General features: G+C 43.8%; 2 protein-coding genes across 3 annotated transcripts; both read right to left on the bottom strand.

The window, feature by feature from the left end:
* Positions 1–99: 99 nt before the first annotated feature.
* LOC140275666 (ankyrin repeat and IBR domain-containing protein 1-like) lies at positions 100–20,166 on the bottom strand. 2 transcript variants are annotated; one of them, XM_072371179.1, is made up of 21 exons: positions 19,959–20,166; positions 16,448–16,780; positions 11,927–12,098; positions 11,688–11,819; positions 10,997–11,188; positions 9,704–9,821; positions 9,386–9,606; positions 8,677–8,765; positions 8,447–8,591; positions 8,122–8,282; positions 7,669–7,757; positions 7,334–7,464; positions 7,073–7,207; positions 6,727–6,813; positions 6,560–6,626; positions 6,306–6,451; positions 5,527–5,705; positions 5,372–5,423; positions 5,154–5,210; positions 4,869–4,992; positions 100–4,274 (listed from the first exon to the last, which is right to left on the bottom strand). In XM_072371179.1, the coding sequence occupies exons 2-21, from the start codon at positions 16,633–16,635 to the stop codon at positions 2,812–2,814; spliced, it is 3,948 nt and encodes a 1,315-aa protein (XP_072227280.1). In that variant the 5' UTR covers positions 16,636–16,780; positions 19,959–20,166; the 3' UTR covers positions 100–2,811. The 2 variants fall into 2 exon arrangements, with proteins under 2 accessions (XP_072227280.1, XP_072227281.1); XM_072371180.1 differs by lacking the exon at positions 5,154–5,210.
* A 1,466-nt stretch (positions 20,167–21,632) lies between these two features.
* Positions 21,633–25,298, bottom strand: LOC140275399 (receptor-transporting protein 4-like). The gene is made up of 3 exons (XM_072370862.1): positions 25,167–25,298; positions 22,918–23,089; positions 21,633–22,414 (listed from the first exon to the last, which is right to left on the bottom strand). The coding sequence occupies exons 1-3, from the start codon at positions 25,177–25,179 to the stop codon at positions 22,072–22,074; spliced, it is 528 nt and encodes a 175-aa protein (XP_072226963.1). The 5' UTR covers positions 25,180–25,298; the 3' UTR covers positions 21,633–22,071.
* Between the last annotated feature and the right edge of the window lie 2,293 nt (positions 25,299–27,591).

The raw sequence follows: 27,591 nt of genomic DNA, 5'->3' as shown, positions 1-27,591 counted from the left end.
TACTGTGTATATGAAATCTTTCAGGATAAGAAACATCACAGTCAAGTGGAGCAGCTACAGATGATTATCAGGTAGAGGACTTAATAAAAACCAAAGCAACACACTTTCAGTTCTTTTTATTTAGAGTAAACTTTGCACTGATACTTTCATTTATAGATTTGGCCACACATCAAACCCTTCTTGAGTCCTGCTGGGAATGTATCAAGTATAATCTATGAGTGTGCAATTTAATGTTTTTGAATTATGAAGCTGTTGGCTGAGGGCGCATTAAACCATTAACATAATGTGTGGCGCACAAAATGGCACAGGACCATTCATCCAACACCATCAGTCCACTCTTAAATGAAAAACAAATACAAAAAAAAAAAGAAAAGAGAAAGCCGCCATTCTTCCTAGTGTTGCCTGCCAGTATGTGTTTGCAACATGACTGTGCAAAATAAAAATAAAAACCCTAGATTCAGGCGACACCAGTCGCCCTCACATCCCAGTAGGTTTTATGAAATGTCAGACTGGGCAAGTATAACCTGATCAGCACCTTCACAGTTAAAACTTTAATATGTCTAAGGGGGGGAGGGCATTTTACTCACTTCAAATTTCACACTTTGAACAAGCTTAAATCCCAAACTATCACTTGTGACATTTCTCTCCTAAAAGGAAATATTTCAACTGAATCAGAGGTCGCTCTTAAACAGGATGTCGTGCCAAGAAAGTTTGATTAAAACACCCCATTATTCTCATGTCAATAGCCAAAGAAATAATTTCTCATCACAGCAGGCAGTGTTTAATTTCCCTGTAAACATTATGGCTGAGCAGAAAGATTTAAAAAAAAAAAAAAAAAAAAAGCTTCGAGGCTGAACGATAATCTAAGAGTCACATGCCAAGTGCCTCTTTCAATCAAAGGTCAACTAGGTTTGAACAACCAGATGAATGGTTGTTCATTATAGCATGAAACTTTCTCCAGGCAGCCTTAAAGCAGCTTCAGTCAGTAAAGTGGCCAAAAACACAGGCGCAGTCGCTGTAGGGCAACATCAAAGTAAGATAAACCAGTCATTTAATGACAAATCATGTGTATCAAAGTGGTGTATTCTCCATTATCTTTCTATAGCAACTTTGTTTATCATTGTTTAAAAATCAATAGCTTTAATAAATATCAACAAATATGATTAAAATAAAAAAAGGCACACAGACCCAATGACTCCAGTCTCAACTCGAAGGAAGGTCATTTCTATGATAAGGAATAAAGGAATATAAAGGATAAATTACAGTAAACACCCAGCCCACATCCCGCCGATAACAGCGCACTGAACCAGCAGATATGATACATAGCAGTTACACAACTGTCATTGTATTTATTTAGAGTATTTTTCTGGTTGCTTTGGCTCCGACTCAATGTGCAAAACTCTCAATCCAAACAGCCGCTCGGGTTAAACACACAGCACGAGTTCAGACACCATATAAGCAGAGGCCAAACTGCTTGGAACCGAACGAATAAATCAGCGCGAAAGTATTAAAAAAAATCACTGTGGAAATATGACGGTGTGTTCGGGGCCTGTTACGGTAAACTTTGGTGTGTTAGAAACCTTCCAGTATTACAGTAGGTACCGTCTTTAGGAGATGACCAAGAGCGGTACTTTAATGCAACATCAGACCACCGGTGACAAAAACCTTTAAACTATGAACCAAAGTCAAAGTAGCTTCCACAGGAACAGCAGCACACGAGGCCTTCAAGACCTTAAAGTTGCACTTATTCCTCCACATTATTGCTATAAATTTGAATTTTCAGCCAAGATTTCTGCATACTTTGTTACATCAATGCAGTCCACTAGAAAGCCTCGGGTCACATGCGACACGCACTAAACTTTGGGTCAATTCCTTTATAACGGTTTTCCTTTAGTGTTTCATCGGAGACGTGCTGGCAAATTTAAGAGCAGGGCAAAGTGCATTGAGAGTTTTGCACACAGAAATAAATTATGAGCCAAAGTGAGTTCAGTACTGCACTCCAGATGCTCGCCTCCGATAGTCGGGGAACGTTCTGAAATGTGTAGCAGGCGGTGCACCGAGCGGCGAAAACACAGCTCAAACCCCCTAAAAATAAGCACCAACTCAAGAAACACACTGCTTTTTAGCTAAGACCTTTGACCTTCCTGTGCAGAGACCTTAAACATCACTTAAAGGAATGATGACACCATTCGGTAGCGGTGTGATGTTTGCAGGCGTGTCGTCTTTCTTCGCAGCCGATTGAAAGGAGCAATCGGTTCTTTGTTGGCACTAACAAAACAGGCACAGTGTGCACGAAAGGTCCAGAATCAGATCTGATTGTACAGCACGCTAAACAGGCTCCAAGGTTACAGCTATCTCCTTGTTTGGCTCTTGGAGCTCTGAACAGGCTTGTGGTTGGGTCAGTGTGTCGATCAGGTGTTGCTATACGAGGCAAGTTTGGATATCAGCACCAAAACTTCACCCTGAACAAACTAAGAAGATAAAATACAAGAGGCAGGGGAGTAAATAGAAAACAAAACACTGGAGCGTTTTATGTGATGATATCAGTAGCTTTCCTTTGATGAACTCGGTTTTAAACACTCATTTGTTTTAAGGAAAAAAGTTTGTCTGTTTTTACAGCAGACAGAAAGCACTTAAAAATAATCAAACTGCATGTGACATCATCTTTACTGGACAAAGTCTGTCCTCTCTAGATACAGTATGGTACATACAGTAAACACTCCACCAGACAGACCGTCTTAAGCTTTCTTTCTACATCCTCTTCCCTTCCTGTACTTGGCTTGACGTTCTCTGGACACTGTCCTGTCGCTGTCACACTAAGTGTTCTTGCTCCTCCCACTCCTCAGGTGAACGCTCCCCCTCTGACTGAAGGACGGGGTCCAAGTCTCTGTCTGTGGCCCGGGCGCTGCTCGTGGGACTGTTTCCCAGTTGGGGGTGTGAGCTCGGGTGTGTGCGCGCTTCGTCCAGCGACAGGTCAGCCACACACCCTGCGTCCACACCCTCTTCTCCAGCATCTCTGTTTTCCAGCTCCAGAGAGCTGGGCCTCGCCATCTTCTGGCCCTCTGATGTTTGCCGACTCGCTTCCCCCCGTTCTGTTTCCAGCTCGCCCTCCAGGGGCTGCCAGATTGAGGCGGGGGTCACATCCCTGGAGGTCTGGCTCTCAGTCTCAGCCTCAGTGTGTGTGTCAGGGGAGGAGTCCGTTTCTGTGGTGGGTGGGGAGGGGATGAGAGCCAGGCTTTGGGGGTTGTTCTGGGGGTTTATGTTGTTGTTAAACCAGGCCATGATGTTGTCCAACAGCTGAGCACTGGCTGTTGGGTCCAAAGGCTCCAGACTCTGAGGGTCGCTGGGGGTGAAAGGGCCCCCTGGGGGAATCACCGGTGAAAGCAGCAGCTCCGGCTCGAGCTCTGGAGATGGCAGGCACAACTGGACAGGTGGTTGGGATTCTGACCTCAGAGGTTGCTCAAGGGCGTACGAGGCGGGACGCTCTGCCGTGTAAGAGCTACTGCGCTCCGGGCAGGGGTGGTAAGAGCTGTCTGGTTTTGGGGTGCTGTCACACGTGCCTCCATGTTCCCTGGTATATGAACTGGGACGTGTGGGGTTTGGAGAATGTTCAAGTGCACACGAGGCAGTGTGTTCAGCCTCAGCTGAATAAGCAGAGGAGTGGCAGTAGCTCTGATCTTTAGCGTCGTGACGAGGATCTGTGATGGTGATATGATCGAGCACATATGGAGTCGTCAGCGTGCTCTGGTCTTGTCTATGGCTGCAGTCGCTGTAGGCAGGTTCAGTGGTGTAGGGAGCAGTTAGTGCACTGTGGTTGTATGTGTGTTGTGAGCAGAGCTGCTCCTGTGTGTGCGCGTCATATGAAGTGGTCATGTTCCCCAGTTTCATAAGGCTGTCTCCCAGCTCCAGCAGCTCTGCGCTGAGGGAGGGAGGCGGGGGAGGGAGAGGGAGGGAGTTTGATATGGATGGCTTCGAGGTGGAGTCTGTCCTGGTTGGGGGTCGGGGAGGATCCAGGAGGGAAGTGGGGAAGGATGAGCCTCTGGCTCCAGGAGGACCATCTGTGTTGAGAGAGTGCAAAGCAACATCAGCCAGATCTCCTGCTGGCCTCCTGTCATGTCCTCTGTCCAGTCCTCGCTCCAGCTCCACCCCTCCCTCCAGGCCTCGCTCTCTGCGGGACTCCTGGAGCGACAGTTGAATGGCTAGAAGGATGTTGGGGTCATCTTCGTCGAGGGAGCCCAGTGCTCTCCTGCGACCCTCGCTCCGCTCCGTGCCTTCTGAAAAACAAATATCACAGTAAAACAACGCCTGCACAACACGGCTCGATTATAATTTGACCCCAGTGATCAAAGTGTCTGCGTGATTCGATCGGACCAGATTGATGGAGCAATAAACTAAAATCCCATTTGCTGGTTGTCTGCTGCAGTAACAAGTCAACGTTGTTGACAGGGGCAAGAAATGAACCTGGCTTAGAACTCTTAGTGCAAATACACCGATATAAAAATGGGGTTTCTGCAAGTGACGGCAAGCTGGATTTAAGGCTTTTTAAAAGTTTTTGAACGCACCTCAGAGGTAAATTTAAGAACTTCCTCACAGATACATAAATTGCCCCCCCAAAAAAAGCGTGCAATGACATAATTTATTTGGATTTAGAAACACTTTTGTGCAACAGTTGAAACAAAGGTGAGACTTTTCAAAAATTAATTTATGACTTTTAAAAACAAATGACGGCCTCACTTTTAGAAAAATATATATCTTAAGACTGAGGGACCAGCATTAAATAGCATTTGTGGCGTTAGAGAAAATCAGAGCAGAATTGTTCCTTTTTGGTGAAAGAGAAGTCATACAGGTCGATGAAATTGCTGGTGCACCTGTGTTGTCACTCCTTCTGTTGGTCTCTGGTGTGTTGCTGCTGCTTCTAAGGCTGTGCAGACTCAGCATTTCTCCTCGGCGTCGTGGCCGGTGTCTGCGACGGTACTGGATGTCAGCATAATCCTGCAAAGAGGCATTCGGGGGGGGGGTGGTTAGGTAATTATAAGGCCCAACTCAAAGTGGCTTTTTTCGTCAGATGATCTATGCCGAGCAGCGTCACAGTCTTAAGCACAGACAAAAGGTAACGCTCTCATGCATTATGCCAGGAAACTATGGAGCATTACCTGCGACTGTCTGTCTCTGTGATCTCCTGCTCCCAGCACAGAGTGACGACTTCCCATCTTAACACACATAAGCAAACTACGTCAGCCGCCGCCGCTGTCATGCATTAATTAGACCTCACACACAAGCAGGTCAGAAAGCATAGGAAGCACTAACTAAAAGGTTGGCAGAACATACATGTTAGTGTTTTCACTGGTACAAAAGGAGTTTCTTTGCTCACCTCAGGGGATGCGAAGCCGAGGTACTCCCAGTCCCATGATCCTCCAGGGTAACTGAAACACAGATTAACAGCATAATCACCCATATCCCTGTCATTGTCTATGTACAGTCAAAATAAACAAGAACAAGACCACTTATTAGCGGGTTTCTGTTTACTTCCTGCGGGGGAGCTCAGGAGAGTCATTGGGAGCGACGCCACGGGCCACCGATGCCAGGAACTCCTGCCTCTTCTGCTGCACCAGGCGCGCCGCGCTGATTATCTTGTGGCACGGCGTCCTCAGGTACGGCCGGTTGACCTTCTGGGCCAGATCCTCCACCACCATCTCCAGATCAGTCTGGGAAGACAGAGAGACGGGAGACAGACCAATGACTTCCAACTCGAACGGTCGATTTAAAAAAAAAAAAAAGAAAGAAAGTGAAAATTCAAGAACTAAATTAGACATCTGAGAAAGATTAAGTGAAATCTGGGGTTTCAGATTAGTTTAAAGAATCTGCATCTGTGAGTAATTACCTCAAGAGCATCATTTCTTTAATGTTACTCAAAAAGACAACAGAAAACATGCACCAAACAAAGGCAAACTAACTTGGATTTCTGACCTTCAAAAACAAATATTAAACAATGCAATGATGCAAATCACAAGCTCCACCAACAGCATTTTAGATTTCAGGTTAAATGTTAACATAGTAAATGTATTTTCGTGCTGCTCTTCATCCAAAGAGTCTCAGGAATATCAATCTCACAGAGTGAATGACAAGGAAAAAGTCCCACTGTGCAAGTAATTTATATCTTCCAAATGACTTACCCCCCAAAATGTGAGAACTAAAGCCAAATAATTAGCAAACAGCAATTTCTCTGTTTGACGCAGTGCAGGATTTAATGGAAACAGTAGGTTGTGGAATTCCCCGGAGGGGCTTAAAAGTTGTTATTAGATTACCTGCATGAGCTCAAATATCTCTTTCTGGGTGCTGCCTTGCTGCAGGAAGAAGCCGTAGGGGTAAGAGCACTTCAGCACGCGCCGCGTCTTCAGCAGTTCGGTCACACCGTCCTCGATGAAACGTGTGTCTGGAGGAGTTCCCTCACCTGCAGCGGAAAACATGCGCATCGAGCTGACTCGAGATGTCTCACATTACAGGCTGGATTCACGTTTCACCGCCTGGAAAAAGCGAGGCTTCAGTGCTACATGCTTACGGCTAATGAAGGCTCTGCTCAGCTGCTCCATCTTTTCTTTGGCCGTTTTTAGTAGCTTCTGCTCCAACTACACACAAACGGAGGGAAACACGTAGCAAGTAGTGAACATCGAGCAACAGGAGGCCGTTTCAAGCGGGCTCTGCGTCGATAGAAATGTGCGTTTGTACCTTGTAACTGTGTTCGTGGTTCCTGAAGCGAGTGTAGTAGTGCATGAAACGGTCCAGCTCCTGAAAACTTTTGTGCTTCTTTTCTGCCTGCAGATAGAAAAGAGACTCCGCTTCCATTCACAGTGTTTGGTTTGTACAGTTATGCTGCGGGGCATTTGAACAAAAGCTTCAAAAGAGTATTTTGTGACAGGTGATGGAGAAGCTCTTGCAGGTACAGATGCGAGCAGGTGAAATGTATTTTGTGTGAAAATAATGCGGACATTTTATACCAGTGAGAGCTTTTATGTGATCCGAGTACATACACAGGCAATACTGTGTATCCTGAGAGCGTGCCGAGTGTCTATACCTCTACAGTCATCTCTTTGGACTGCTCCTCTAGCTGCTGAATGACCTCATAGCGAGTACAGCGATAGTAGCCTCCTGTAGATGAGCTGTGCTTCTTCCATTCCTCCAGACAGATCCAACAAAAGTCGTATTTACACTACAGGCAGAGACAAAGACAGCAGGGTTTATCCGACCGTTTTTTCTGTCAAATACAGACCCATTGTGATGTAGCAGCCATCATTGTGCTGATAAATGATGAGACATTACAGAATTGTGCGTGTACCTTGGCACACTGCATGTGGTTGCAGCCCTCATTCTTCTGAATGGGCGACTTGCAGTTGGCACATGGTTTGGAGTTGGTCAACAGCCACAGGCAGTTAGCAGCGTCTTCAAAGGCCTCGCTCACACCCGCCACTGTGGAAAACACACTTTAGCAACAGCAGCCCTGCAGACGCGCTCCAACATGTAAACAACATACAAGACACTTTATGGTAGGAAGTCCTGACAGCTGCTGTTAAATGACCTGCTGTGGTGCCAGAGTACTGAAGTGCGGCTAAAATGATCCCCTGGTGACGCTGAAAATTGCTGGAAACAATAACAACACAAGGACAGGCTTACATTCCTCAGGCTTCATTTCTGTGACCTTCTGGAGCCAGTTCCTCCACATCTGACAGTCACATGGTTCATGGGCCTCGCCGAGGCACTCCCTGCAGACATGAAGGGGTGAAACACAGAGAACTGGGTGTAGTAGAATACATGGACCATGCAGCTAAAGCAAAGTGAAGTATGAAAATGGGCACTATTTCTGGACTTTACTTTATCCCCTCCTTATTTTCTCTTTCTAATCACCTCACCGCCCTTATCATATATTTTTAAAAGCCTGATTGTTTTATTTTTATGCCCTGCAATGAGCATAAAGTGTAAGCTCTCCCACTGCCTGTTTTGTTTTTCTACAAATTTAGTTTCCCAAAAAGGTTTTTAACTAAAAAATTGGTGATTATAAGAAGCCATTTAGCATTTTGTCAAGTTTCTAATGGCCTAAATAAAAATAAAACCCGTCATGGCATCTACCAGCAGAAGAGGTGACCCTTGCCACAATCGACAGCTGGAGAGGGCAGCAAGGGGAAGCTGTGAGGGTCATTCTCTCCGGGGCCTGGTCGGGTGAGCCTCACCGCTCGTTCACAACGAGCTGCGGGACACCAGCGGATGGCTGGATTGTTCTCCACGAATGCCTGAAGAACAAAAGGAGATGAGAGAGAGAGAGAGGAGACGTAAATGTTAGAGAAAAGACGCAGAAAAAACTTGGAAAAGAAGTAGAACAATGACATAAAAGAAAGGAAACACTACTTTTCATTTGAGTGTGCATTCAAAAGAATTTGCATGTTGTGTTTTCTACCTTTATATCAAACTGTAGATACCGTTGGTCCATCTCTCTGGAGACCACACTCTCTATCACATGCACTGGTACTAAGTGGTAGCAGTCGTATGCTGGGCAGAAGATATTGTGGGCATCGCCCTCCTGAATCTTTACATTAAGGAACCTGAGAAACACACATACAAAGGAAACGTGAAACCAATCTGCTTCAACACACACAAAAGCCTTTATATTAAAACTCTGGCTCCTACCCCTCCCAGCAGGATCTGCAGAACTCGTGGCCACAGGACATGTCCACCGGGTCCTCAAACACTGAGATGGAGCAGAGACAGATTCCACACTGGAGGGAGACCGGGGAAAAAAAAAAAGCATGTTTATAGTGTTGGACTTTCACAGGAAGGAGGCAATAGGAGCAACATCAACAATGGTTTCTGCTGTGAAACCTTTGGCAATCAAGCTTTTCTATGATTGTGCAGATGAGAGTGGAGTCTGCTGAAATGTAATGTTAGAGGGATTGTTTTATTACCCCACTATAGTTAACCATGCTTCTCAAACACTGCCAAACCTTTAAAGATAAGCATCCTTTATCTTGTTAAATGCGCACCTTTGAAAGGAGGTAAAAGGAGCGCAAACGTTGAGGTCTGAACATTTTAGTAGTACAAAGTACAAAGAACAGAAAGAATGAATGCTTGTGAGATGGCCTGTGGCCCCCTTTGTTCTAGGAGGATTAAACATGAACCTGCTGCTGCCAAACGACTTAGACACATGACACAAATTCAACTCAGCCTCTCCTCTCTACCAGATAGAGCAGGACAGCAAGCTGTTCACTACATATGGTATCCTGATCACAAGTAGATTTAGCTGAAAACACTTCTGCTCCTTTGCTTCATTTTGATGAAGAGATTCTAGTATTTTCATATGAAAACACGTAAGGCTCTCAATTCTTCCACCCCTGCTCACCGTGGCCAGGCCCTCCTCTCCAGGTGTGAGGCAGCTGTCAGTGGGGGACGTGAGGGTTAGTGTTAGGGGTGAGCGTGGTGTCCTCGGAGTGCGAGGAGATGGCAGGGTGTCCCAGGCATTGTAGCCGCTGGGCGGCGGGGTCGGCATGGCCACACCGGAGCGCTGGCAGCAGCCCTCAGCATCTGACATCCAGGCTTCCAGTAGCTTCTCTCTGTCCCAATCTGACAGGAGGAGTAAGTCGTGCATGTAAGCCGAAGTGCAGAGAACACATAAAAGCAATGAAAGCATGCCGTCTTCCTCTGCTAAAGAAACACGCACCATGCGCCCGAAGCAGGGCCTCAGCAGTGAAGAGGGGGGCTTGTAGCATATCTGCAGTCTCTACAATCAACATGTCCTTCAACCTCCGCAGATCCTGAAGCTTCAGACCCTCATAAGGCTGAAAGGACAGAGAGAAATAAAAAATTAGGGGAAAAAAAAACCAACAGAGATCAAAAAGGGGGAAAAAACAAGGTCAAATGGAAGGTGAAGGCGTCAAGACAGACAGAAAAAAAAGTCATTACACACACAAAAAAAAGGAAAACTATTAGACTGTGATAAGTTTAAGGAAGTGGGAAGGACTGAGATGTGAGGCACAGAGTGGTGGGTGGTTGTGGGACGGAGAGATTATGTATTCGCATGGATTTGGCTGCAGGAATGAAGATCAAACTGTTATCAGCTGACAGCAGCCACTGCGACGGCGCTGTGCCCGTGCCCTCCGTACAGCAAGGAGCCGCTAAGAAACGGGATGTGAGGCATGTGCACGCTTATTAAAAAAAAACTACGGAACCACTAAGCTGTGACCTGCTATGACAAGCAAACATATAAACGGAGGCAATTTCGTAAACAAACTGGTGACCACCTGGGTGTGAAGAGTAAGACACGACGAGTGGGTGAGCCAGCTCTGAGAAGCACGCAGAACTTTAACGAGACTCAACTTGCTGCAATTCCAGTTCATGTGTTGGCGAACACCGTTTGCTGCTTGGCTGAACCCAGCAAAATTAAACCCCGTATCCTCAGCGGTTACTGTTCTTGAGGACGTGCAGAACCTTTTATAAAACACACTCTGAGTGAGCGTACCTCTCTTATCGTCACCTGATTTTCTCTTGTGCAAAAGAAAAAGCAGCTGCTGTGCTAACTTCATCTCCATTCCCTCTGCAAATCCAAGCTGATGTGCCGCAAACATGACTCAACATGAGGATGAGGATTAACGCCCGTGACTAAAAGTTTAAACATCAGATCGAGCCAATTTCAATCCAATTTTGAAATCTAAGCTCGTTTCTGCGCACACACAGTTAAGCTCATTAGTATTTGGTTTGTTTCACGTTATGAAAGGGGAACATTAAAATGAATGAAGTCCGACAGTCTGCATAGTAAGGTGAAGCATCACCAGCAAGTCAAAAATATCATTAAATAAATATTCTACATGGGATTTAATTAATTTCCCAGTAAAAATACCGCCAATGTAGTGACATTCATCTAAAGGGAAGGATTCAAAGACACAACACCGGCTAAAAGGGGTAAAAATAACTCCAGCCAGCAGGAAACCTCCAGATTTTAAAATTGTGGTCTCACCTCCTTGTATTGTTGCAGGCTGGTTTCACCATGTGCATCTGCGTTTGACTGCTGAGCTGAGGCGGAGGAGAAAACCATCTGCGACTCCAGGCTGAGAGCCAGCTCGGTGTGGTGGTGCCGCTCGGCATGGTCGCATGGCGTCAACTTGTCCTCATCTTCCACAAAAAGATCCGCTTCACTCTGGATCAGCAGCTAGAGGGACGGAAAACAGAGGAGAGGAAAAGGGAGAAAGAGGAGAGACGTTTAAAATGGAGTCGAACAAGACAGCAGATTAACAATAAGAGACAACAATGGAAGCAAGAGGAAAAAAGAAAAAAAGACATGGTGACAAATAAAGGAAAGTGAAAGGGCTAGAATTCAAAAGCCGCTTTGGTAAAATGGGGGATTAATAAGGAGCATAAAGAAAGAAGTGTGACCAGACAGTCTGTGGAAGTGGTAAGTATCAAAAGGACAAAAGAGTTGGGCTTAATTTTCTCTCACGTCAGGAAATAAATGTTCCCTCAAAATCCAAAGCTGTAAAATCTTAAGAAACAAGCGAGGAGGAGGGGCTGCTTGATTAAACACAAAGCCATACATCTGACGCAACAGAGTCCGTAACACGGTTTATGTACTTTACGGGCTGTAAACTCCAAAAACACGGGTCAGCCTGACAGTAAATGTAGCTCATTTTGAAATGGGGACTTCGTCTCACCTCCACGCAGCTCTTCATTCCCGCAGCGGCAGCATAGTGGAGACAGGTGCTGTGGTGGTTGTCGGTGGCGTTGACATTTGCCTTCTCGTACTGGCCTCCCTCCAGCCTGGCGCCGGTCCAGCTCAGGATCATCTGGCAGCAGAGGCATCATTATTTGTTGAAGGCAACGAGCTCGTACAGTTCAGTTCTTTCGCATTGCCTTGTCAGTGCGTTCACTAAACTAACTGATGTGTTGGTACCTGCAGGCAGTCCGTACGGCGCTGCTCGTCCCTCTGCGGTCGGGCCAGCCGGGGTGACAGTGCTCCCTCTGGCAGCAGCAGGATCTGCGGGCCTTGGCACAGCACATGGAGGCACGTCTCATTGTGCACATTTCGCTTGTTGGGGTTTCCCTCTTTGCTGAACAGGAACGACCTTTTCAATGCAGCCAAGAAAGAAGGGATTCGATTAAACAAACACACCAGGCATAGAACCAGGTCGGGGGGTTCAGACAGGAGGAGGAAGGACTGACAGCAGCAGAAAAGAAAAGAGGTGCAGGATGTGTGTGGATTATACCAAGATGTCAGGAGGATAAAGTTTAGAAGTGAAATTACAGCCGGTGGTTAGGAATAGTAGAAAGAGGAGGGGGGGAGGGGGTTAAGATGGCAGAATATTGACTATTTCTGTTTACCATCTTTGAGTTAATGGACATGCTGGCTGACGCATGTGTGGACACACAAGCACATGGCGGATGATGGATGTGCCGCTTGCACTGGGAGCCAAGATGTGGCTGCAGTTCTGTTTAGCAAATAGTTTCTCTCTGCTGTCAAAACCCCCATTTGCTAATTACCTTTCCACTCTTATTTGGCTCCGCGTGTTCTGCTTTTCCACTTTTCACTTTGTGTCTGGGTTTCAGCGTTTAAAAAAAAAAAAACCAACAACCCATAGTTAAAGGCTAAAGCAGCCGAGTCTTTTGTGCGAGCTGCGCAAAGTGGATGGTGTTGCATACGAAATAACATTCGCTCAAATGTAAAATTCAATAAAAGAAGGAAATGATAAAACGCCGCTGGTTAAAAAAAAAAAAAAAGAAAAAAGTTAATCCTCTCCCATTCTGCTTTTTCTTGGACGCAGCGCACACTATTGAATTAGATTTTAAATGAATTCTGAATGTGTGCAGCCCTGATTTTCCCCCTTTTGACCCTCTTATCCTGTCTGCAACAAGCCCCTGCAGCTTTGCTCTAATGACAGTGGACTGCCAATTCACTCGCACAGCAATAATCACTAATTATCCCCCCCACCCCCCCACCACCACCACCTCTACACAGATATGCACGCACAAAGCCCCATGTTCAGAATGAATAGCTCTAATATGAGTCCACTAGAGACAACGGGCTGGGGGAGGTCACCTTTCTCTGTTGCTGTTGTGGAGCACAAACACCATTCTGACCATGCAGATACTTAGTGGGGGCAGGAAGCCTCATGGGAGCCTTAAAACTGTACAAATCCCTCTTTAATTCTGATTTAGCTCGTTCAAATAAAGCCAAGTTTGTTGTTTATGACCAAGAAGGAATTGAGCTTGTCGATGAAATGTTATTCACATGGTTGCCCCTTTTAAAAAAAAAAAAAAAAAAAAAAAAAAAAAGGAAAAACTGGGGTCGGGGGGGGAGAGGGGAGCAGTTATTTATGCATTTCTGAGACTGCCCACACAGTTGTTGTGGAGGAAGGGTTACATTTCCTGAACTACACCCACTTTTCCAGTAATAGGTGTACTTGTTATTTCCCAGTTTTTCACATATCATGGGATTACTCGCCAGTCCGACCCACAGAGACGACTATGAGCGCGCGAATAAGCGTGATGCAGATACACGTTGTGAATGATATGAAAAGCAGACATCTCTCGGCCCACGCTCCTTCTCCGTTCGTCTTTATCCTGTCTGAGAATTCTCCACTTGTCCCTGTCCAACTGAACTGCGGGAACAAAGAAGCATTTCCTCTGATACTTATCGGGAGCAGAGCGCTACATTCAGCACGCCTCTCTGGCCCATTATAGATTAGTCGGAAGGAACACAAATAGCACACCCTGAATAATATTCTCAGGCTCAGACACATTAAGCAGAACAGACATGTTGTAGAGTCACAGAACCCCCCCCCCCCCCCCCAAAAAAAAGCCCGGTCGTGTGCACACATACAGATGCACAGATAATTGACTGGCCTTTTCAACAGCTTCCTATGACACCCCCTCCCCTCCTCCTGTAATCATGGAAAGAAAGGGAGGAGAAGGAGGAGAGGAAGGCTACTGAGTCACTGAATCAGCTGTCTTGGTCATGGCCAGAAGCTTAATTATCTCTGCAGGAGGTACAAAAAAAAAGAAAAAAAGAAAGCGAAACATCTCTGGTCTCTGAGCTCCTTCAGTTTGCCCTCTTTATTTCAGGTTGAGCTACACTTAGCAGCCCTTCTTTATGTTTCTTGTCCTGTAGAAGGTTGCTGACAGTGCAAAGGATGCCGGTATGTGTGTCTTTGTGCACCTGTTTCAAGTGAGTGTGAAGACTGTGAAAACCTCAACAAAAATAACCACGCAGCAAGTATTCTTTCAGGTTAAAATCTGGATCAGGGTTAAAATCTATAGAAAGGAAGCAGAGATGTTCCAGTAAGTTAGTAAGAGACAAGATCCCATCTGTCCTTTCCAGATGCATGTTTTGCTTTCATTAGATCCAATCTCTGTCCACATCCTGAGTTTGCGACGGAGACTTTCTGCTTACATTTTCTCCAAATCTAATACACAATTTGAAACAATGTTCGTGACCTCATTCGTTTCTTTCATTTGTTACTTTTCCAGACTCATGAAAACTCCCACAGAACCACAAGAGAGCACGCCTCAACTTTTTCAGAAGCTGAATAGGAATGCCTCAAAACTAAGGATCCCATTTTAATGAGACTTTCACCAAAACCAACCAGGTTTTGGCTCTGGACCAGTCCTGATCCCAGTTAAGAGTTGGTTAAACTGGCAATACTTCCAAGAAACAGTTATCCACAGGCGAGAGAGCCATCATGGCACCGTGTCCACAAGTCAGCTCCATATTCTGACCTTTTATAGATGACCACATTATAATGCGACAGCGTGTCTCCTCCTCAGATTATTTTTCTCACTTGCTGAACACCAACTGATTAGAATCCATTTTCCTTTGAAAGATCCAGTATTGATAAAAAAAATAAAAAAAACAGAAGTAAACTACTGTGAAAGTGCCATTGATATCCTAAATCATTTGAAGTGACATCAGTCAGAAAGGATATTGGCAAAAAATCACAGATCCCGACCAAATGTCACCAAAGATGGCATTTACAGGGATGCTGTAACCTCTAGCCTGTGAAAGGGGGTCGTACAGAGCGGGAATTCATACCTCATAATCATTTCTCACAACACTGACAATGAGTACAGACTCGTATCCCAGACTTTACAAACGAGGATAGTTATAATGAGCCACACAGCAAGTAATATTGTTGAAATGTTGTCCGGAGGCACTGTAAGAGTGGGAGTTAACAAACAAAGACCAAGCCATTGTAACAGACAATGCTACCAATGTGCTCCACACAGTAGAAACTGAAAGGGCAGCTCTTTTGTGCACACACTCAGTTTAGTCTCTCAAGAAGCTCTCCAAATCCAAGCTGTCTCGTCTTTTTCTCGGACAAGTTACGGCGTCCTCCTTTTAGTTGCGGTACCATAGCTAAAAGTGGCGGGGGGGGGGGGAAACAACTACTGAATCTGCCTGCGTATGAGCTGGAGACGTGTGTGGCGAGTTGCTGCCATTGCTCCTGGAGCAACAGCCAACCATCTGCACAGCTCTGCCACCTGAGGGGTGCGCAGCAAGGCAAGCCGCATCTGCACTTTGACAAAGCTACGGCCACAGAAGACGTGGCCATAGATCTGAAGCCTCTGAACGTCACCACACATGTAATGTCTGAATAGATGTCCACAACTATATCCTTAAATCAACAATAACCTGGGCACAAGGTATACTTCTAAACTCTGCATGGTAGTCTGTAGGTATAACAGGCAAAAACATGTGTCTGCATGTCTGTGTACAAGCAATGCAGTGATGTAAAATGAGGTTAAATACATTCACTTCAGTGTCATATATAAACAGAACTGGTTTTGTAACTATTGAATCAAATCAGGCCCTTAATACACACCAATCAGTGAGCTTAAAGCATTAAAACAGCAAGGAAAAAAAAAATCAATCAATCATAATCTAATCGACTTAACAGTGGTGCTTCAATTTCACACCCACACTAAAGCTCTGTTTTCATTTCTTCTTAAATTAGATGGATCAGAGCAGACGCAACACTAACTTTTGGTTTCTCTTCGTTGACCGCAACAAAACAAAAAGCGGTTTGAGAACGGGGACCGGTTCTGAATCTGCCGCATTTGTCTGACTGTCAGCGGCCATTTTTTTCCCAGGTTGTTGTTTGTGGCTGTTTATCGTGGTTGGTGAGGGTCTGACTGCATTAGATTCAAACTGTTGCTCTTGGCTAATGCATGTCGTGTGCCCTTTAACATCATTTACATACTGTGACAGCTAATGTGACTGGCCTCTGCGGACCTCCTGCACACCGAATTGCCTTACTTGCTTTGAAACGCAGACATCTCTTAAACCTGACAAACGCTAAGTGTGACTCCATTTTATGACTCACAGCCGTCGTTTCTGGATTAGTTAACCGCTCACAGACATCACAAACCCCAGCCTCAAAGATGACTGTACAAAATTCAATTACATGCAATGTTTTACCTGAGCAGACGTGTCATGGCATGTCGACATACATAGTGCAGAGCTGTGTTGTGCTGGTACTGCTCTCCGTACGATGCGTTTGGGTCCAGGCTGTCCCTAAACTGAGGGTTCCCCTCGTACAGCTGCCAGGCCAGAGCCTCGTCCCCACCCACAAGGGCCTTGCGAAACTTGGTGGCTGTGTTGCCCATTGCTTCACACTTGCAAGGGGCCACCGACTGGAAGCTGTGACAGGTCCGTTTCTGCCAGCCTATCTTCCTCCTTCTCCTCCTCTTCCTCCTCCCCCGTTCGCCACAGGTCACACTTTAGAGCAACATGGTTCAGTGTTTTTCTTTCCTGCACAGGTTGAAAGAGAAGAGCGGATTATTGACTGGAGGGAGACGAGGTTGGGGGGGGCAGGGACGGAGGGAGGAGGAAAGTATTAAATATAAATGAAAAGAAATGCAGTAATGGTGAGGAAAGGTTGAGGAAAAATAACCAGACAGAAGTTTGGGAAGATCAAGGAAGAGAGAGAGAAAGAGGCATGGTGAGGGAGGGTCTCAATCAATCACTGCATCGATCGATCAGCTGATGTGCTGCAGTGAGGATGTTATCTTACAGGAAACAGAGGAGAAAGCACAGGGACAGAGGAAAGAGGCCAGAAAGATTGAGAGATAATTATAAAGAGGGCAGGCTGGAAGGATCGGTTAATGATATCCGAGCCATCGATTTGTTAGTCATCTGATGAAAAGCATGATCAATATTACCACAGCTGGCCACTGTGAGTCCACCGATGTTGTGCTTGACAAGAATCTGCAGATATTACACTGTTTACATGTTTCCCCCGACACTGAAGGCCTGAGAGAGTGTTAAACAATGCAGCACTGATATCCTGAGTCAAACCAGTTTTGCTGTGCCTCTCAGGCACAAATCCAAAGAATTGCAAGAATCACAACTATTGCTGCTCCGGCAGGGTCTCCGACTCTCCCAGCAACAGCTCATAAACCCCTTTATCCTCCTGCCTTCTCCAATCTTATTTCTTTGGTAAGAGGAGTGTTCTGTTGACACCACAAAAAAATATCAACAGTGTGGAAAGCCAGCAGATATACGGCAAACCAAGCAAACACGCTCTCTCTGGTCACATGTATATAATCACCAGCTTCATCAATGTCCTCTGCCCCATTTCCTTCCTCATTTTCCCCACCTCAGCCTCTTTCTCCTTTTTACTCACAAACACAGTTCGGTCTGTCTTAAACGCACACACCGTTACATCCTGTAATGAGTGGAATGAGTGCGTGTGTCTGTGCACGTATTGGGCTGTAGAGGGTATCATTACAGTCTTCATTCTATGGCCATCTGTCTGGCCTTCACAAAGAGCTTCTTTTAGGCCGGCTACAGTTGTCCGCTGGCTGGACCTGGCTTTGGAATATTTGAATAACGTGGCTGGCTGCCTCCAGTCTTCAGCCTCCCTTTTCAGCGCGGAGACAGACAAGGAAAATGCACACTGACAAGATGAGACATAAGGGCCAAACAGAAGCCGCTACCAGTGCTGAAGAAGAGCAAATGTTTTGAAAAGTTTCACTCGGATCCGGTGTGCGTGTTTTCGGATATATCTGGAGGCGGGATGGTGGTGAGGGGGGGCTACTGTGGTTAATAGGTCAGTCTGTCTGCTTGGCTCTCTGTTTTGTGCACACTGGTTTACTTCCAGTTCACTTCACCTCTCGGCATATATCCGCCCGCCTCTCTCCGTCTCATACTAAATAAGGACAGGAAGTCTGGAGATGAGGGAATTTTGGAATTCCAGGGATTACAAGTCCTGCTGTTTGCACTTGGCAGTGGCCGTGCAATTATCTACTGGTGTGAAATCTCTAAGCGTGGACGTCATTCTGTGGTCAGGTGGAGCTGGAGCATAAGGAGTCCTTCACTTCTTGTTAACCAGACAGTCATCCTGCTAGTCTTAAACCCTGCCGGGAAAGGAGGTATGAATAATGTTTGAATAATCAACCAGATTAAGTTTCAGTCACACCACAAGACTGAACAGGTGAGCCCAGCCGTATGATCCTCCCCGTTTTAGGCAATGCAATAACCGTGTCTTAATGTGTCATGAGATCAAGAACCAGAAACAGACGAATTTGTCAGATGATTCCTGCTAACGACGACTCAGGTCGTGGCGCGCTTACTTCTCCAAAGACTGCTCAACAACGCTCACATTTAGACCAAAATTAAACAAAAGCGTTCCATTTGAAACAATTAGTGATTTCAGAAAATAGCCTGCACTGACTGAATAACTTTTCAAGGAAAGATCAAACAGCCTCGAACATTTCCCAAGACTAATTGACTTGTTAATTAATCAAGATTTGGTCAGATCAGGCTCACAAGCAATTATTGTCCATACAGGCAATACACCCGATGCTATATTTAGTCAGTAAAATGTTCATCATAACTTTAGAAACCCTGTGATTAAGACTTATAAGTCTAGTTCTGCTTCAGTAGCATCTAAAAACCAAAATATGTCCAGTTCCTAATGATATAAAACAGAGAAAGCCTGCGCTTTGGGAAGGTGGCACTTCTACTGAAAGGAAAATTGACAGTCAATATGAAAAATCGCTTTGGATTAAATTACTGTGGATTAATTAGTTGACTAATCCTTTAAGAACTAATTTCGCTTGAAACCAGGGTTCCAGTCAATCATATCAGGACATTATTATCATGCTGATTTGTAAGTTTTAACAGCGTGGCTGCGACCAATTTACAGTTTGGACTAATCCAAATAGGAAAATGGCATTTAAATCCAGCCTGTCGAGAGAAAGAGAAGAGAAGAGAGAAAGCCTATGTGTTGTCATCGTTGTTAAACTGTCTTTGAATGAAAAAAAAGAAACATAAATACAAACACAGGAGGGTCAAACCTTGCCGTCAGCTGATACACATCAACTCAGTATGGATTGTATGGATTATTATGCTTCTGTATAAACTGCTGCGGGACAAAGTCCAGTTGCCGAAAGAGACATGCAACTTGTCGGAGTCCAAGGAAGCGGCAGTGTAATGATTTACTGCGCGACTTTTACCAAAATTAGCTAGGTCACAGCGTATCAGCTAAATATTCAGGTCAGACCTCGTGTGGTTATCCTCCAAAGTGTGTCAGCATGAATTGGAGCACAAAACAAACAGCAACCGACTTCTCTTTGCATGTGTTTGTCCATGCGGGCCCCCCACCCCCCGTTAAAGCTCCTTTGTTCAACACACTGACAGTCCGAGTGAAATACTAACCCAACTAGGAAGCGGGTGAAATGTGCGGGTTGTCCAAAATGTTGCAGACACAATGCTTTACCTTTGGTTTTAATGGCTTTTGAGCCAGGTTGGGGCGGGGGCGCTGGAGGAAAACGTTAACAACACCCAAAGCTGCCAACCTTGCTGGCGTTACCGAAGCTAGCAAGCTGCCTCTCTTTATGTCTCTTCGGTTAACGTTAGCGCGTTATGTTAGCTTCAACTACCTACAGTACAGCAGAGAAACATCAATCTCCGCCGCTCTACTTACACGGTCGTCTCACTTGATCACGCGCTGTACAGTCAGAAACTTGCGTTCATCGAGGGCCATTATCTTATGACTGTCATTCGCATCCTCGGCTGCTGTTCCGCTGGATCATCCTCTCTGCCTCCGGACCCGGTGGGGGCACGGTGATGCTGCTGACAGCGGAGGGGCGAGACGGACTGCTTCGGCTCCAGTGTGTTGTTGTTGCTGCCAAAGAGAGAAACGTACCGCGCATGCTCAGCACTAACTCAATGCTTCCATCTGATTGGTCGGTTCTCTGGCCTTGCTCATTGGGTCTGGTAAATGTTCAACGTCAACTATTCTGAATAATGTAACATAGATGAGATAAACCGTACAAAATTAGATTATACAATTAAACTAAAAAGTTTTGCTTTGCATTGTTTGAAATGTTCTGTTTATTCTGAATCCAACATGTGGTTATGTAAAAACCCATCTGCTTTGTGTAGCACATTGTTAAAACTGTCTTGAGAAGTTGAAGAATAATACAGTGTGGGAAAAAACACACATCCTATTTCAGTTTTACAGATTTATACATCTGGACATACCTTTGAAAAAGAAAAGAAAATCCGGTCCTTACAGCTCTTAGAAATAGGAAAACGCAACCTCAAATGAACAACACATGACATACTTACACAGTGTCAATATTAACTGAACAAAAACCAAGTAGGCCTACACCTTACTGCTTCCATTGGAATTAAGAGGATACGTAGCAGCCTGGTGCTGCTAATCAAATCCAATTGATTAATTTATCTTCAGCAAGTGTAAACACCTCTATAAATGCAGTTTTGTCAGTTTGCTGGTCCGGAGCATTCAGGTGTGTGTTAGTGCAATGAGGAAAGACATCAGCAATAGTCTTAGAGAAACAACCATTGCTGACCATCAATCTGGGAGAATTTATGATTCAATTCCCAGACATCTACCTTGAGAAAGATTGCACACTAGTGGAAAACATTCGAGGCAGTTGTCAAACTTCCCAGGAGTGGGTGTCTCAGCAAGTTCACCCCAGGGCCAGACTGTGCAATTCTCAGAGAAACTGCATAAAACCCACAAGCTACATGTCAGATTCTACAGGCCTCAGTTAGCATATATAGTGTTAAAGTTCATGACTGTAACGATTTGAAAACAACTAAAAAAAGTATGGCTTGTTTGGTTGTGTTGCAGGATTTTGCCTCTTCTGTCTCAAACAAACATGGCAGCACGGATTAGGTTCGCAAAGTTTGAGCGGAACAAATCACAACCACTTCTGGAACGATGTCCTTTGGACAGATGACTTAATAAAGAAGAATGAGCTCAAATTTCCCCAGAACGATGTGAGAGACTGGTCATGTCATACAGAAAATAATCACTTCAAGGTCATGCTAACAAAGCTGGTTCTAAACGCAACTGAACCATGGAGTGTACTCGTTCTGTTTTCATTTAATAAATAATTGTACGATCGAAAACGTCATGTATTGTTTATCTCAGGTTACATTTACATAATTTTAAGATTTGTTAGGGGTCATGTTTTAATTTTTTTTTTATTATGTCCTGATATGGAAATCCTCTGAATCGAAAGAGGGTTTACTTTCTTTTTTTTTAATAACTCTATATATGAACTCAACCTTACAACATGTGAAGGAAACAACAGACATATGTACAAATATTTGTTTATTAACACCTCTTAATAAGCAACAACTTGCCACAGCATCCTAATATTGTCAGTAAAAAGTTGGTAAAATATAAAAATGTGTCGTATGCACATCTGAGAAATCTTAACCAAATTATGAAGCAGTATTATAGAATGAAGAGACTATTTGTTACCAGAAAATGTCAACTTAAAGTGCATCATGCGTACCATACATCAGAAAAATGCAGGAATTAACGAGTGCCTCAAATTAGTGCGAGTTTCCAATGATTTACTAAAAGATATAAAAGAAATCATTTCTTTTTTACAACTACATTATTGGCTCCAATGGTATATGATATCCATGACGTACAGCTGAACACTATAATAAGCCTAAATTACTGCCAAAAAGTAAAAGTGCAAAATACAAAAGTAAGAACATCTCTCTCTATATTTCTCTCTCTCTCTCAGACAGATGTGCACACGCAAACATTTCTAGTCATCATCCTGACAGCAAATGCCGTTACGACAGGCCTCACACAGTGCCTGCTCATGTGGTTTGGTCCAAACTTTGGCAGAGCATGTTGATGAGCCGCCGTCGCTTTCGTCCTCCTCATCGTAGCAATTCTTCCGGATTTTGGAAAACAGCCTGAGCAAGGCGTTCTCCACCTCTTTCTTTTCAAAGCCGGGAAAGTCAAACTCGTCGTCTTTGCAGCGGCGACAGGCCTGACGAAAGGGTCGCATGATCACTGTGCCGCGGTCGTTCCGCAGCCGGTAGCGGAACAACACCACCACCCGCGCCGAAGGCCAGGTCTTGTTACAGGATCCACACCTAAAACTGGGGAGAGGAGATGATACTGAGAGTGAGTGGCGGGGAGGTATTTCAAGCTGCACTTTCAACCCTAAAATATTTTTATTGAAGTTATTGAATCTTATTTTGCTACTTCAACTGACAAGGATCAATTTCCCCAGAATTGTGTTGGATAAATAGCCTCCTGTGCTCTCTCCTGAGTCATCTTAAAAGAGTCTAACCTTCACATTCACCCTGTTGAACCAGAGTGCAGAACCTGTATTCTCCACATAATGGCACTGTTTTATCACTGTACAGAAGTGGCTCCCAAACACACAATCATTACATCACATGACCAGCACACTCACATGAACATTAGCACGTTTTTCAAGTTTAAGAAAGCATAACAGGGGAATCTTATGCTGGCACAAAAATAAACTGGATTAACTCGTTTTTTCACAGGCAAATCTGTCAACTAGTCAATACCTGTCACTTAATATCACTTAAAGATATCAATACTGGGTTTTTTTCAAAGGAATAACAATACATACTATCCATAGGCACAGTGGGAGTACACTTTCCAGCCTCTCTTCCTCTCCTCTTTGGTTACTGTGTCTGTCTGGCTGTAGTTGAAGTTGAGAGTCCAAACGTCTCCATAGTCGAGCTCATTGTCATCGTAAAACAGTTCTTCAAAGGTCTCAGTCCACAATGAAGGAACCCAGTCTGTATGTGTATAACAAAAGCAAAGACATTAGAAAAACGTGTTTAACACAGCATGGGAACGTAAGAAACAGTGTTATAAGTCTATGAATGCTGAAGGGATGACGTCATTTCCTGAGGAGATGCTGGAGACATGTCCATTTAATTCAACCCTTAAAAATATGTGTAATAAATATATACATTTTTGTTTTTTTTTAAGTGTTTCCTTTATGATTTAAACTGGCTGACATGTAACGCTACACCTTTGCCTAATTTTGTATTTGGTGATTTATTGATGGAAATTATCCTGGCCTCTCCCTTCACCTGTGACCCAAAGCCCTCCTCAGCAAAGTGAAACTGTATGTTTTTGTTTCTGTGCAGGGGAAGAAAACCCACAGCTTAATCTTATCAACTGGAAGGCCAGGGAACAAAGTCGGTTTCACGCAGATTAACACATATTGAAAGGATTTCATTAACCTTAACCTTGGCCATTTTTTATCAGCACCAATACGAAATGTTTCTCTTTCTTTTCTCAGTCTGTAAGCGTGTGGGTCTGCTTTGGATGACTGTGGGTTTCAACTCCACTGTGTTATCTGTGTGCACGCCATTTTAGCTCATTATGAGTGTCTGTATTGCTTATTGATCCTTTTTATTTTCTCTTTTAGATATGTATTTCTGTGTCCCTCTGCTGACTGTACAGCACTGTGTTACACTGCAAGGCTAGACTAGTCTTGAGTTTTTTCCTTTTTCTTTTTTTTTTATGACACATGGAACCTAACACCCAAGCACAGTGTGTCAACACACACACACACACACACACACACACAGCTCAGCTCACGGTCAGGTAAAAGTGGAATAAACCATTTCCACAGCATTAAAAGTAAAGAATGATATTAACGTAGCTAAGTTCCTTTTAGCGCCCCCATAAGCCATGAAAATGCACCAGCATGCACAACAGCTGGATCTTCCCACAAGTGGAAAGCAGCACATCATTTACACACCTGTCTATTTCCTGCAGTGATGTGTCAAAACGTCTGCTGTAAAAAAAAAGTCTAACAAGGAAGTGTGTGTTTGTTGTGTCAAGAGATTTTTCGCTGTTGAACGAGGAAAAACAGGCACAGAGAGTGTAGTTGAGAGATAAAAAAAAAAAAAAACAGCAGTATGAAGCAACACATTGGACAGTGACACACTCATGCATATACATATGACAACTGGTAGCTAAATGGCAGTAAACTCATCCCAGAGCTGAAATTTAATGGTTGTGTCACACAAAGCTGATAAAGTGCTGTTCAAAGGTTATATACAGGGGCAGTTGTTGCAGCTGAATTCTGTATTTGTCACTGGTGAGCTCTATTTTCAAAGAGGAAACGCCTTGCTGGCGGTTGTTTCACCCACAATATATTTGCGATTACTTCAAACACACATAGATGTTCATGGATGTTAAAAAAAACAGATTGCACCATGAAATGTCGACTATATAAACGAGACGGGTTTATGTGCACACAAAGGAAGTGTTTTGTGCAAATGTAGAAGAAAAGAAACAATCCCATCTCCAGAAAAGGTCAGCGTGGGTCATGACCTGAATCATGAGCTCTTCTGAAATTCTTCTGACATCAAAAAAATAAATGAAGTAATAATCAAGCATTTGAAACAGGTCAGTGCCATTTAGCATCCACAGGTCATCAGCTGAGTAATCACTGTTGTCACTATAGTTTCTATTAGCTCAAATTTTCTAAAGAAGATGTGAAGTTGGCAGCGTTACGTGTCAGTCGTAAATGTGATTAATATGGATGAATGTTAATCATGTGATCAACGTTGCTGTGGGTTTTATGCTCCTGTTTTTTGTCGCTTAGGATATACCCCTTTCCCCCCTTCCCGTCCTAATAATCAATTCGAACATCATGTAAATCCCTCTCTTCCAACAAAGTGCATGTAGACTGCCTGCTTTTCTTTCCCCTCAGAGCACCGATGTCCCCACCGCTTTGAAGCCCAAAGTGACGCAGTTGAATAAACCTGATCTAAACGAATGCAGAATCGCAATTAAATTAGATATGACTATGAAAAAACAGAAAACATTATTCATAAGAAAAACTTGTTTTACCGAATCTGCTCATGTTGCCTGGTGGTTCTGGTGTTTGAAGAGTCTCTGAAACGCAGGCACGGGATTTGTTTGATTTCTGAATTGCTTCGCTGACAGCGGCTCTGTTTATAATCGAGCATCAGCTATTACTCTGGAAAACGAAACTTATCACTTTCATTTTCCACCTCGTCGCTGTTTGTCAGAGCTCAGTGCAAAACAGCTGACACACCGTCACTAACTGGTTTAAACAAGGGGTAATATCACCATAGTTCCTGTAGATCACAATTGCGTTGGTTTATTTTAATATATTCACATATTTATGTTTTTATTTAGGGATGGGTTTTTTTCTTTCTTTTTTTTTTGGTCAGAGTCCCAAAGCTTGGTTTGTTAATTGTCTAACAAACCAAGAGTAAAATTATGAATAAATATATGTATCAAATATCAGTCAAAGTTTAAAACCCAAAACATACTTTTGTTTGTTTGGGTATTGTTTTTCAGGCGCATCTCTTTCATTGTACTTATTTACCTATGTTATTATCTATATTTATGTTATTTATCTATTTTGTGTGTATTTTCTCGAAAATGTCGATTTAAATTTTCTCACAATATTGCACTCTATGTCTAATCGATGGATTAAATCTATCAACTGAGTTTTTTGAAGCAGCAAGTGATAAGATAGTTCAAGCAATGACACAATAAATCCAGTAGAGGGCAGTGTGCTAAAAGGACAGCAGTGGACAACTTGCTTTGCTGCAGCTGAAAGCAACAGCGACATCTGATGGAGCAACTGTTTAGATAAGCAACAAATCACGTGACGATTTCTTGTTAGCTTTCCATCCCATTGAATGTTTAAATATAAAGTCTGAGCACTGGATTGTGAAAAGCTGAACTTAACCAAACAGCCAAAGTTTTTTAAAGAATTCAATGGTATCCCTCCCCCTTGTTTTTGGAGAAATTATACGCAAAGACCTCAACTGCACCCAAGTAAATATATGATTTCCAACTTGTCCCTAAATCCTGGCTGGAGGAAATAAAACTACAAATAGAGTGTGTGTTTAAATTGTGTAAGCACTGACAGAGCACCTGTAGCCTTCCTGTACCTGAATCACAAATGGTCAGATGTCTGACATGTTTATCAGTGTCCTTATCGATCTGAGTTTCAGCAGCTTTATCAACTGCTCTTTCTAGTGGAAGTAGGCATCCATTGCTTTGCTTTGTGTTGACGTCTCTATCAGTGTCCACATGCTGGTCTACAATTTTCTTTTGTAGACACTAACCTGTTTAACCTTTCTTCTATAGTGGATATGGCTGTAGAATCTCTAGAAAAGTTGTTGTCAGCTGTAAATCTTAAGTGTTTTTCATGCCAAAACCTGTTCTAGGACTTCATCGGTTACTTAAAAAGCTTGCTGAGTTTCAACGGCAGCCACATATCTCGCATTTTAGCTGTGTGAAGGAGCCAAGATTGTTGTCTGCGGTCAAATTAAAGCCTTCCTGTCTGGTTGAGCAGAAAATAAAGCTGATGTCCATGGTAAAGACCAAGCCAAATGCCATCATTATGAATGAAAAGTAATGATTGCACATGCAGCAGTAGTTGGCAGGACAGGATTATATTTTATATAATATGTTGTGTTTGTTTCATCAATAATCATTAGTATCACTTCATGACAGCAGAAATAATAGCATCAAAGTGACAACACCCATCCAAAGTATGTATTGGCAGGCACATTTCTCACAGAGACACAAACACACATGCCATTGTAGATAAAGAAAACCTTTGCACACTCTCTGGGGACTTTCCTTCCACCTGGGCTGTTTATTGCTCATAATAACACCCCACCCTGTGTTAAACATATTTAGCACTTGTAGGAATCTCCAGAACAGGCTTAAAGTTCTGGTTAAAGCAGCAACACACATATCCATGTGATATCACTCACACGTTGGTCTGGCCGAGTCAAAACTCATTTAGAAGTACTTGACAAGGATTATTTTGGTGTTATCTGTTTTAAGAGCATAACAGCAGTTATGTAGGCACCAGGTCTGTCCTTTACACACGTACACATGTGCATTCTGACAGTACTGTTTCACTTTTTGAAGATCATGTTTTCCTTTCGTGCCCAACAGATTCAAACTAATTATCTCGTTTCGTCTAAAAATAAGACACTGGACCTGTTCTAGACTGAGCAAATTAATAGAAGACTATAAATCATTACATAAGCGGTGGTAATGAAAGTGCAGTGTCACATTGTTGGCAAGAGACAAAAACAAATTGCAGCACTCCCACTCCTTATACAAGCACCTATAGCTCACTGTACAGCATTGGGGAGAACATGTGTGTGCACCTTTTCTCCCGGCACTGTGGTGTAAAGATGACCTCAAAGCATCAGGCTCCAGAGAGTCACCTTATACTCAGGTGTGAGATTACAGCGTGAGAAAAGCATGCTGGGAG

This window comes from Leuresthes tenuis, unplaced genomic scaffold (assembly GCF_036924035.1).
Source record: "Leuresthes tenuis unplaced genomic scaffold, fLeuTen1.0.hap1 SCAF_18, whole genome shotgun sequence".
In the NCBI taxonomy this organism is placed as follows: domain Eukaryota; kingdom Metazoa; phylum Chordata; class Actinopteri; order Atheriniformes; family Atherinopsidae; genus Leuresthes; species Leuresthes tenuis.
This window is presented reverse-complemented; position numbering and strand designations above follow the sequence as displayed.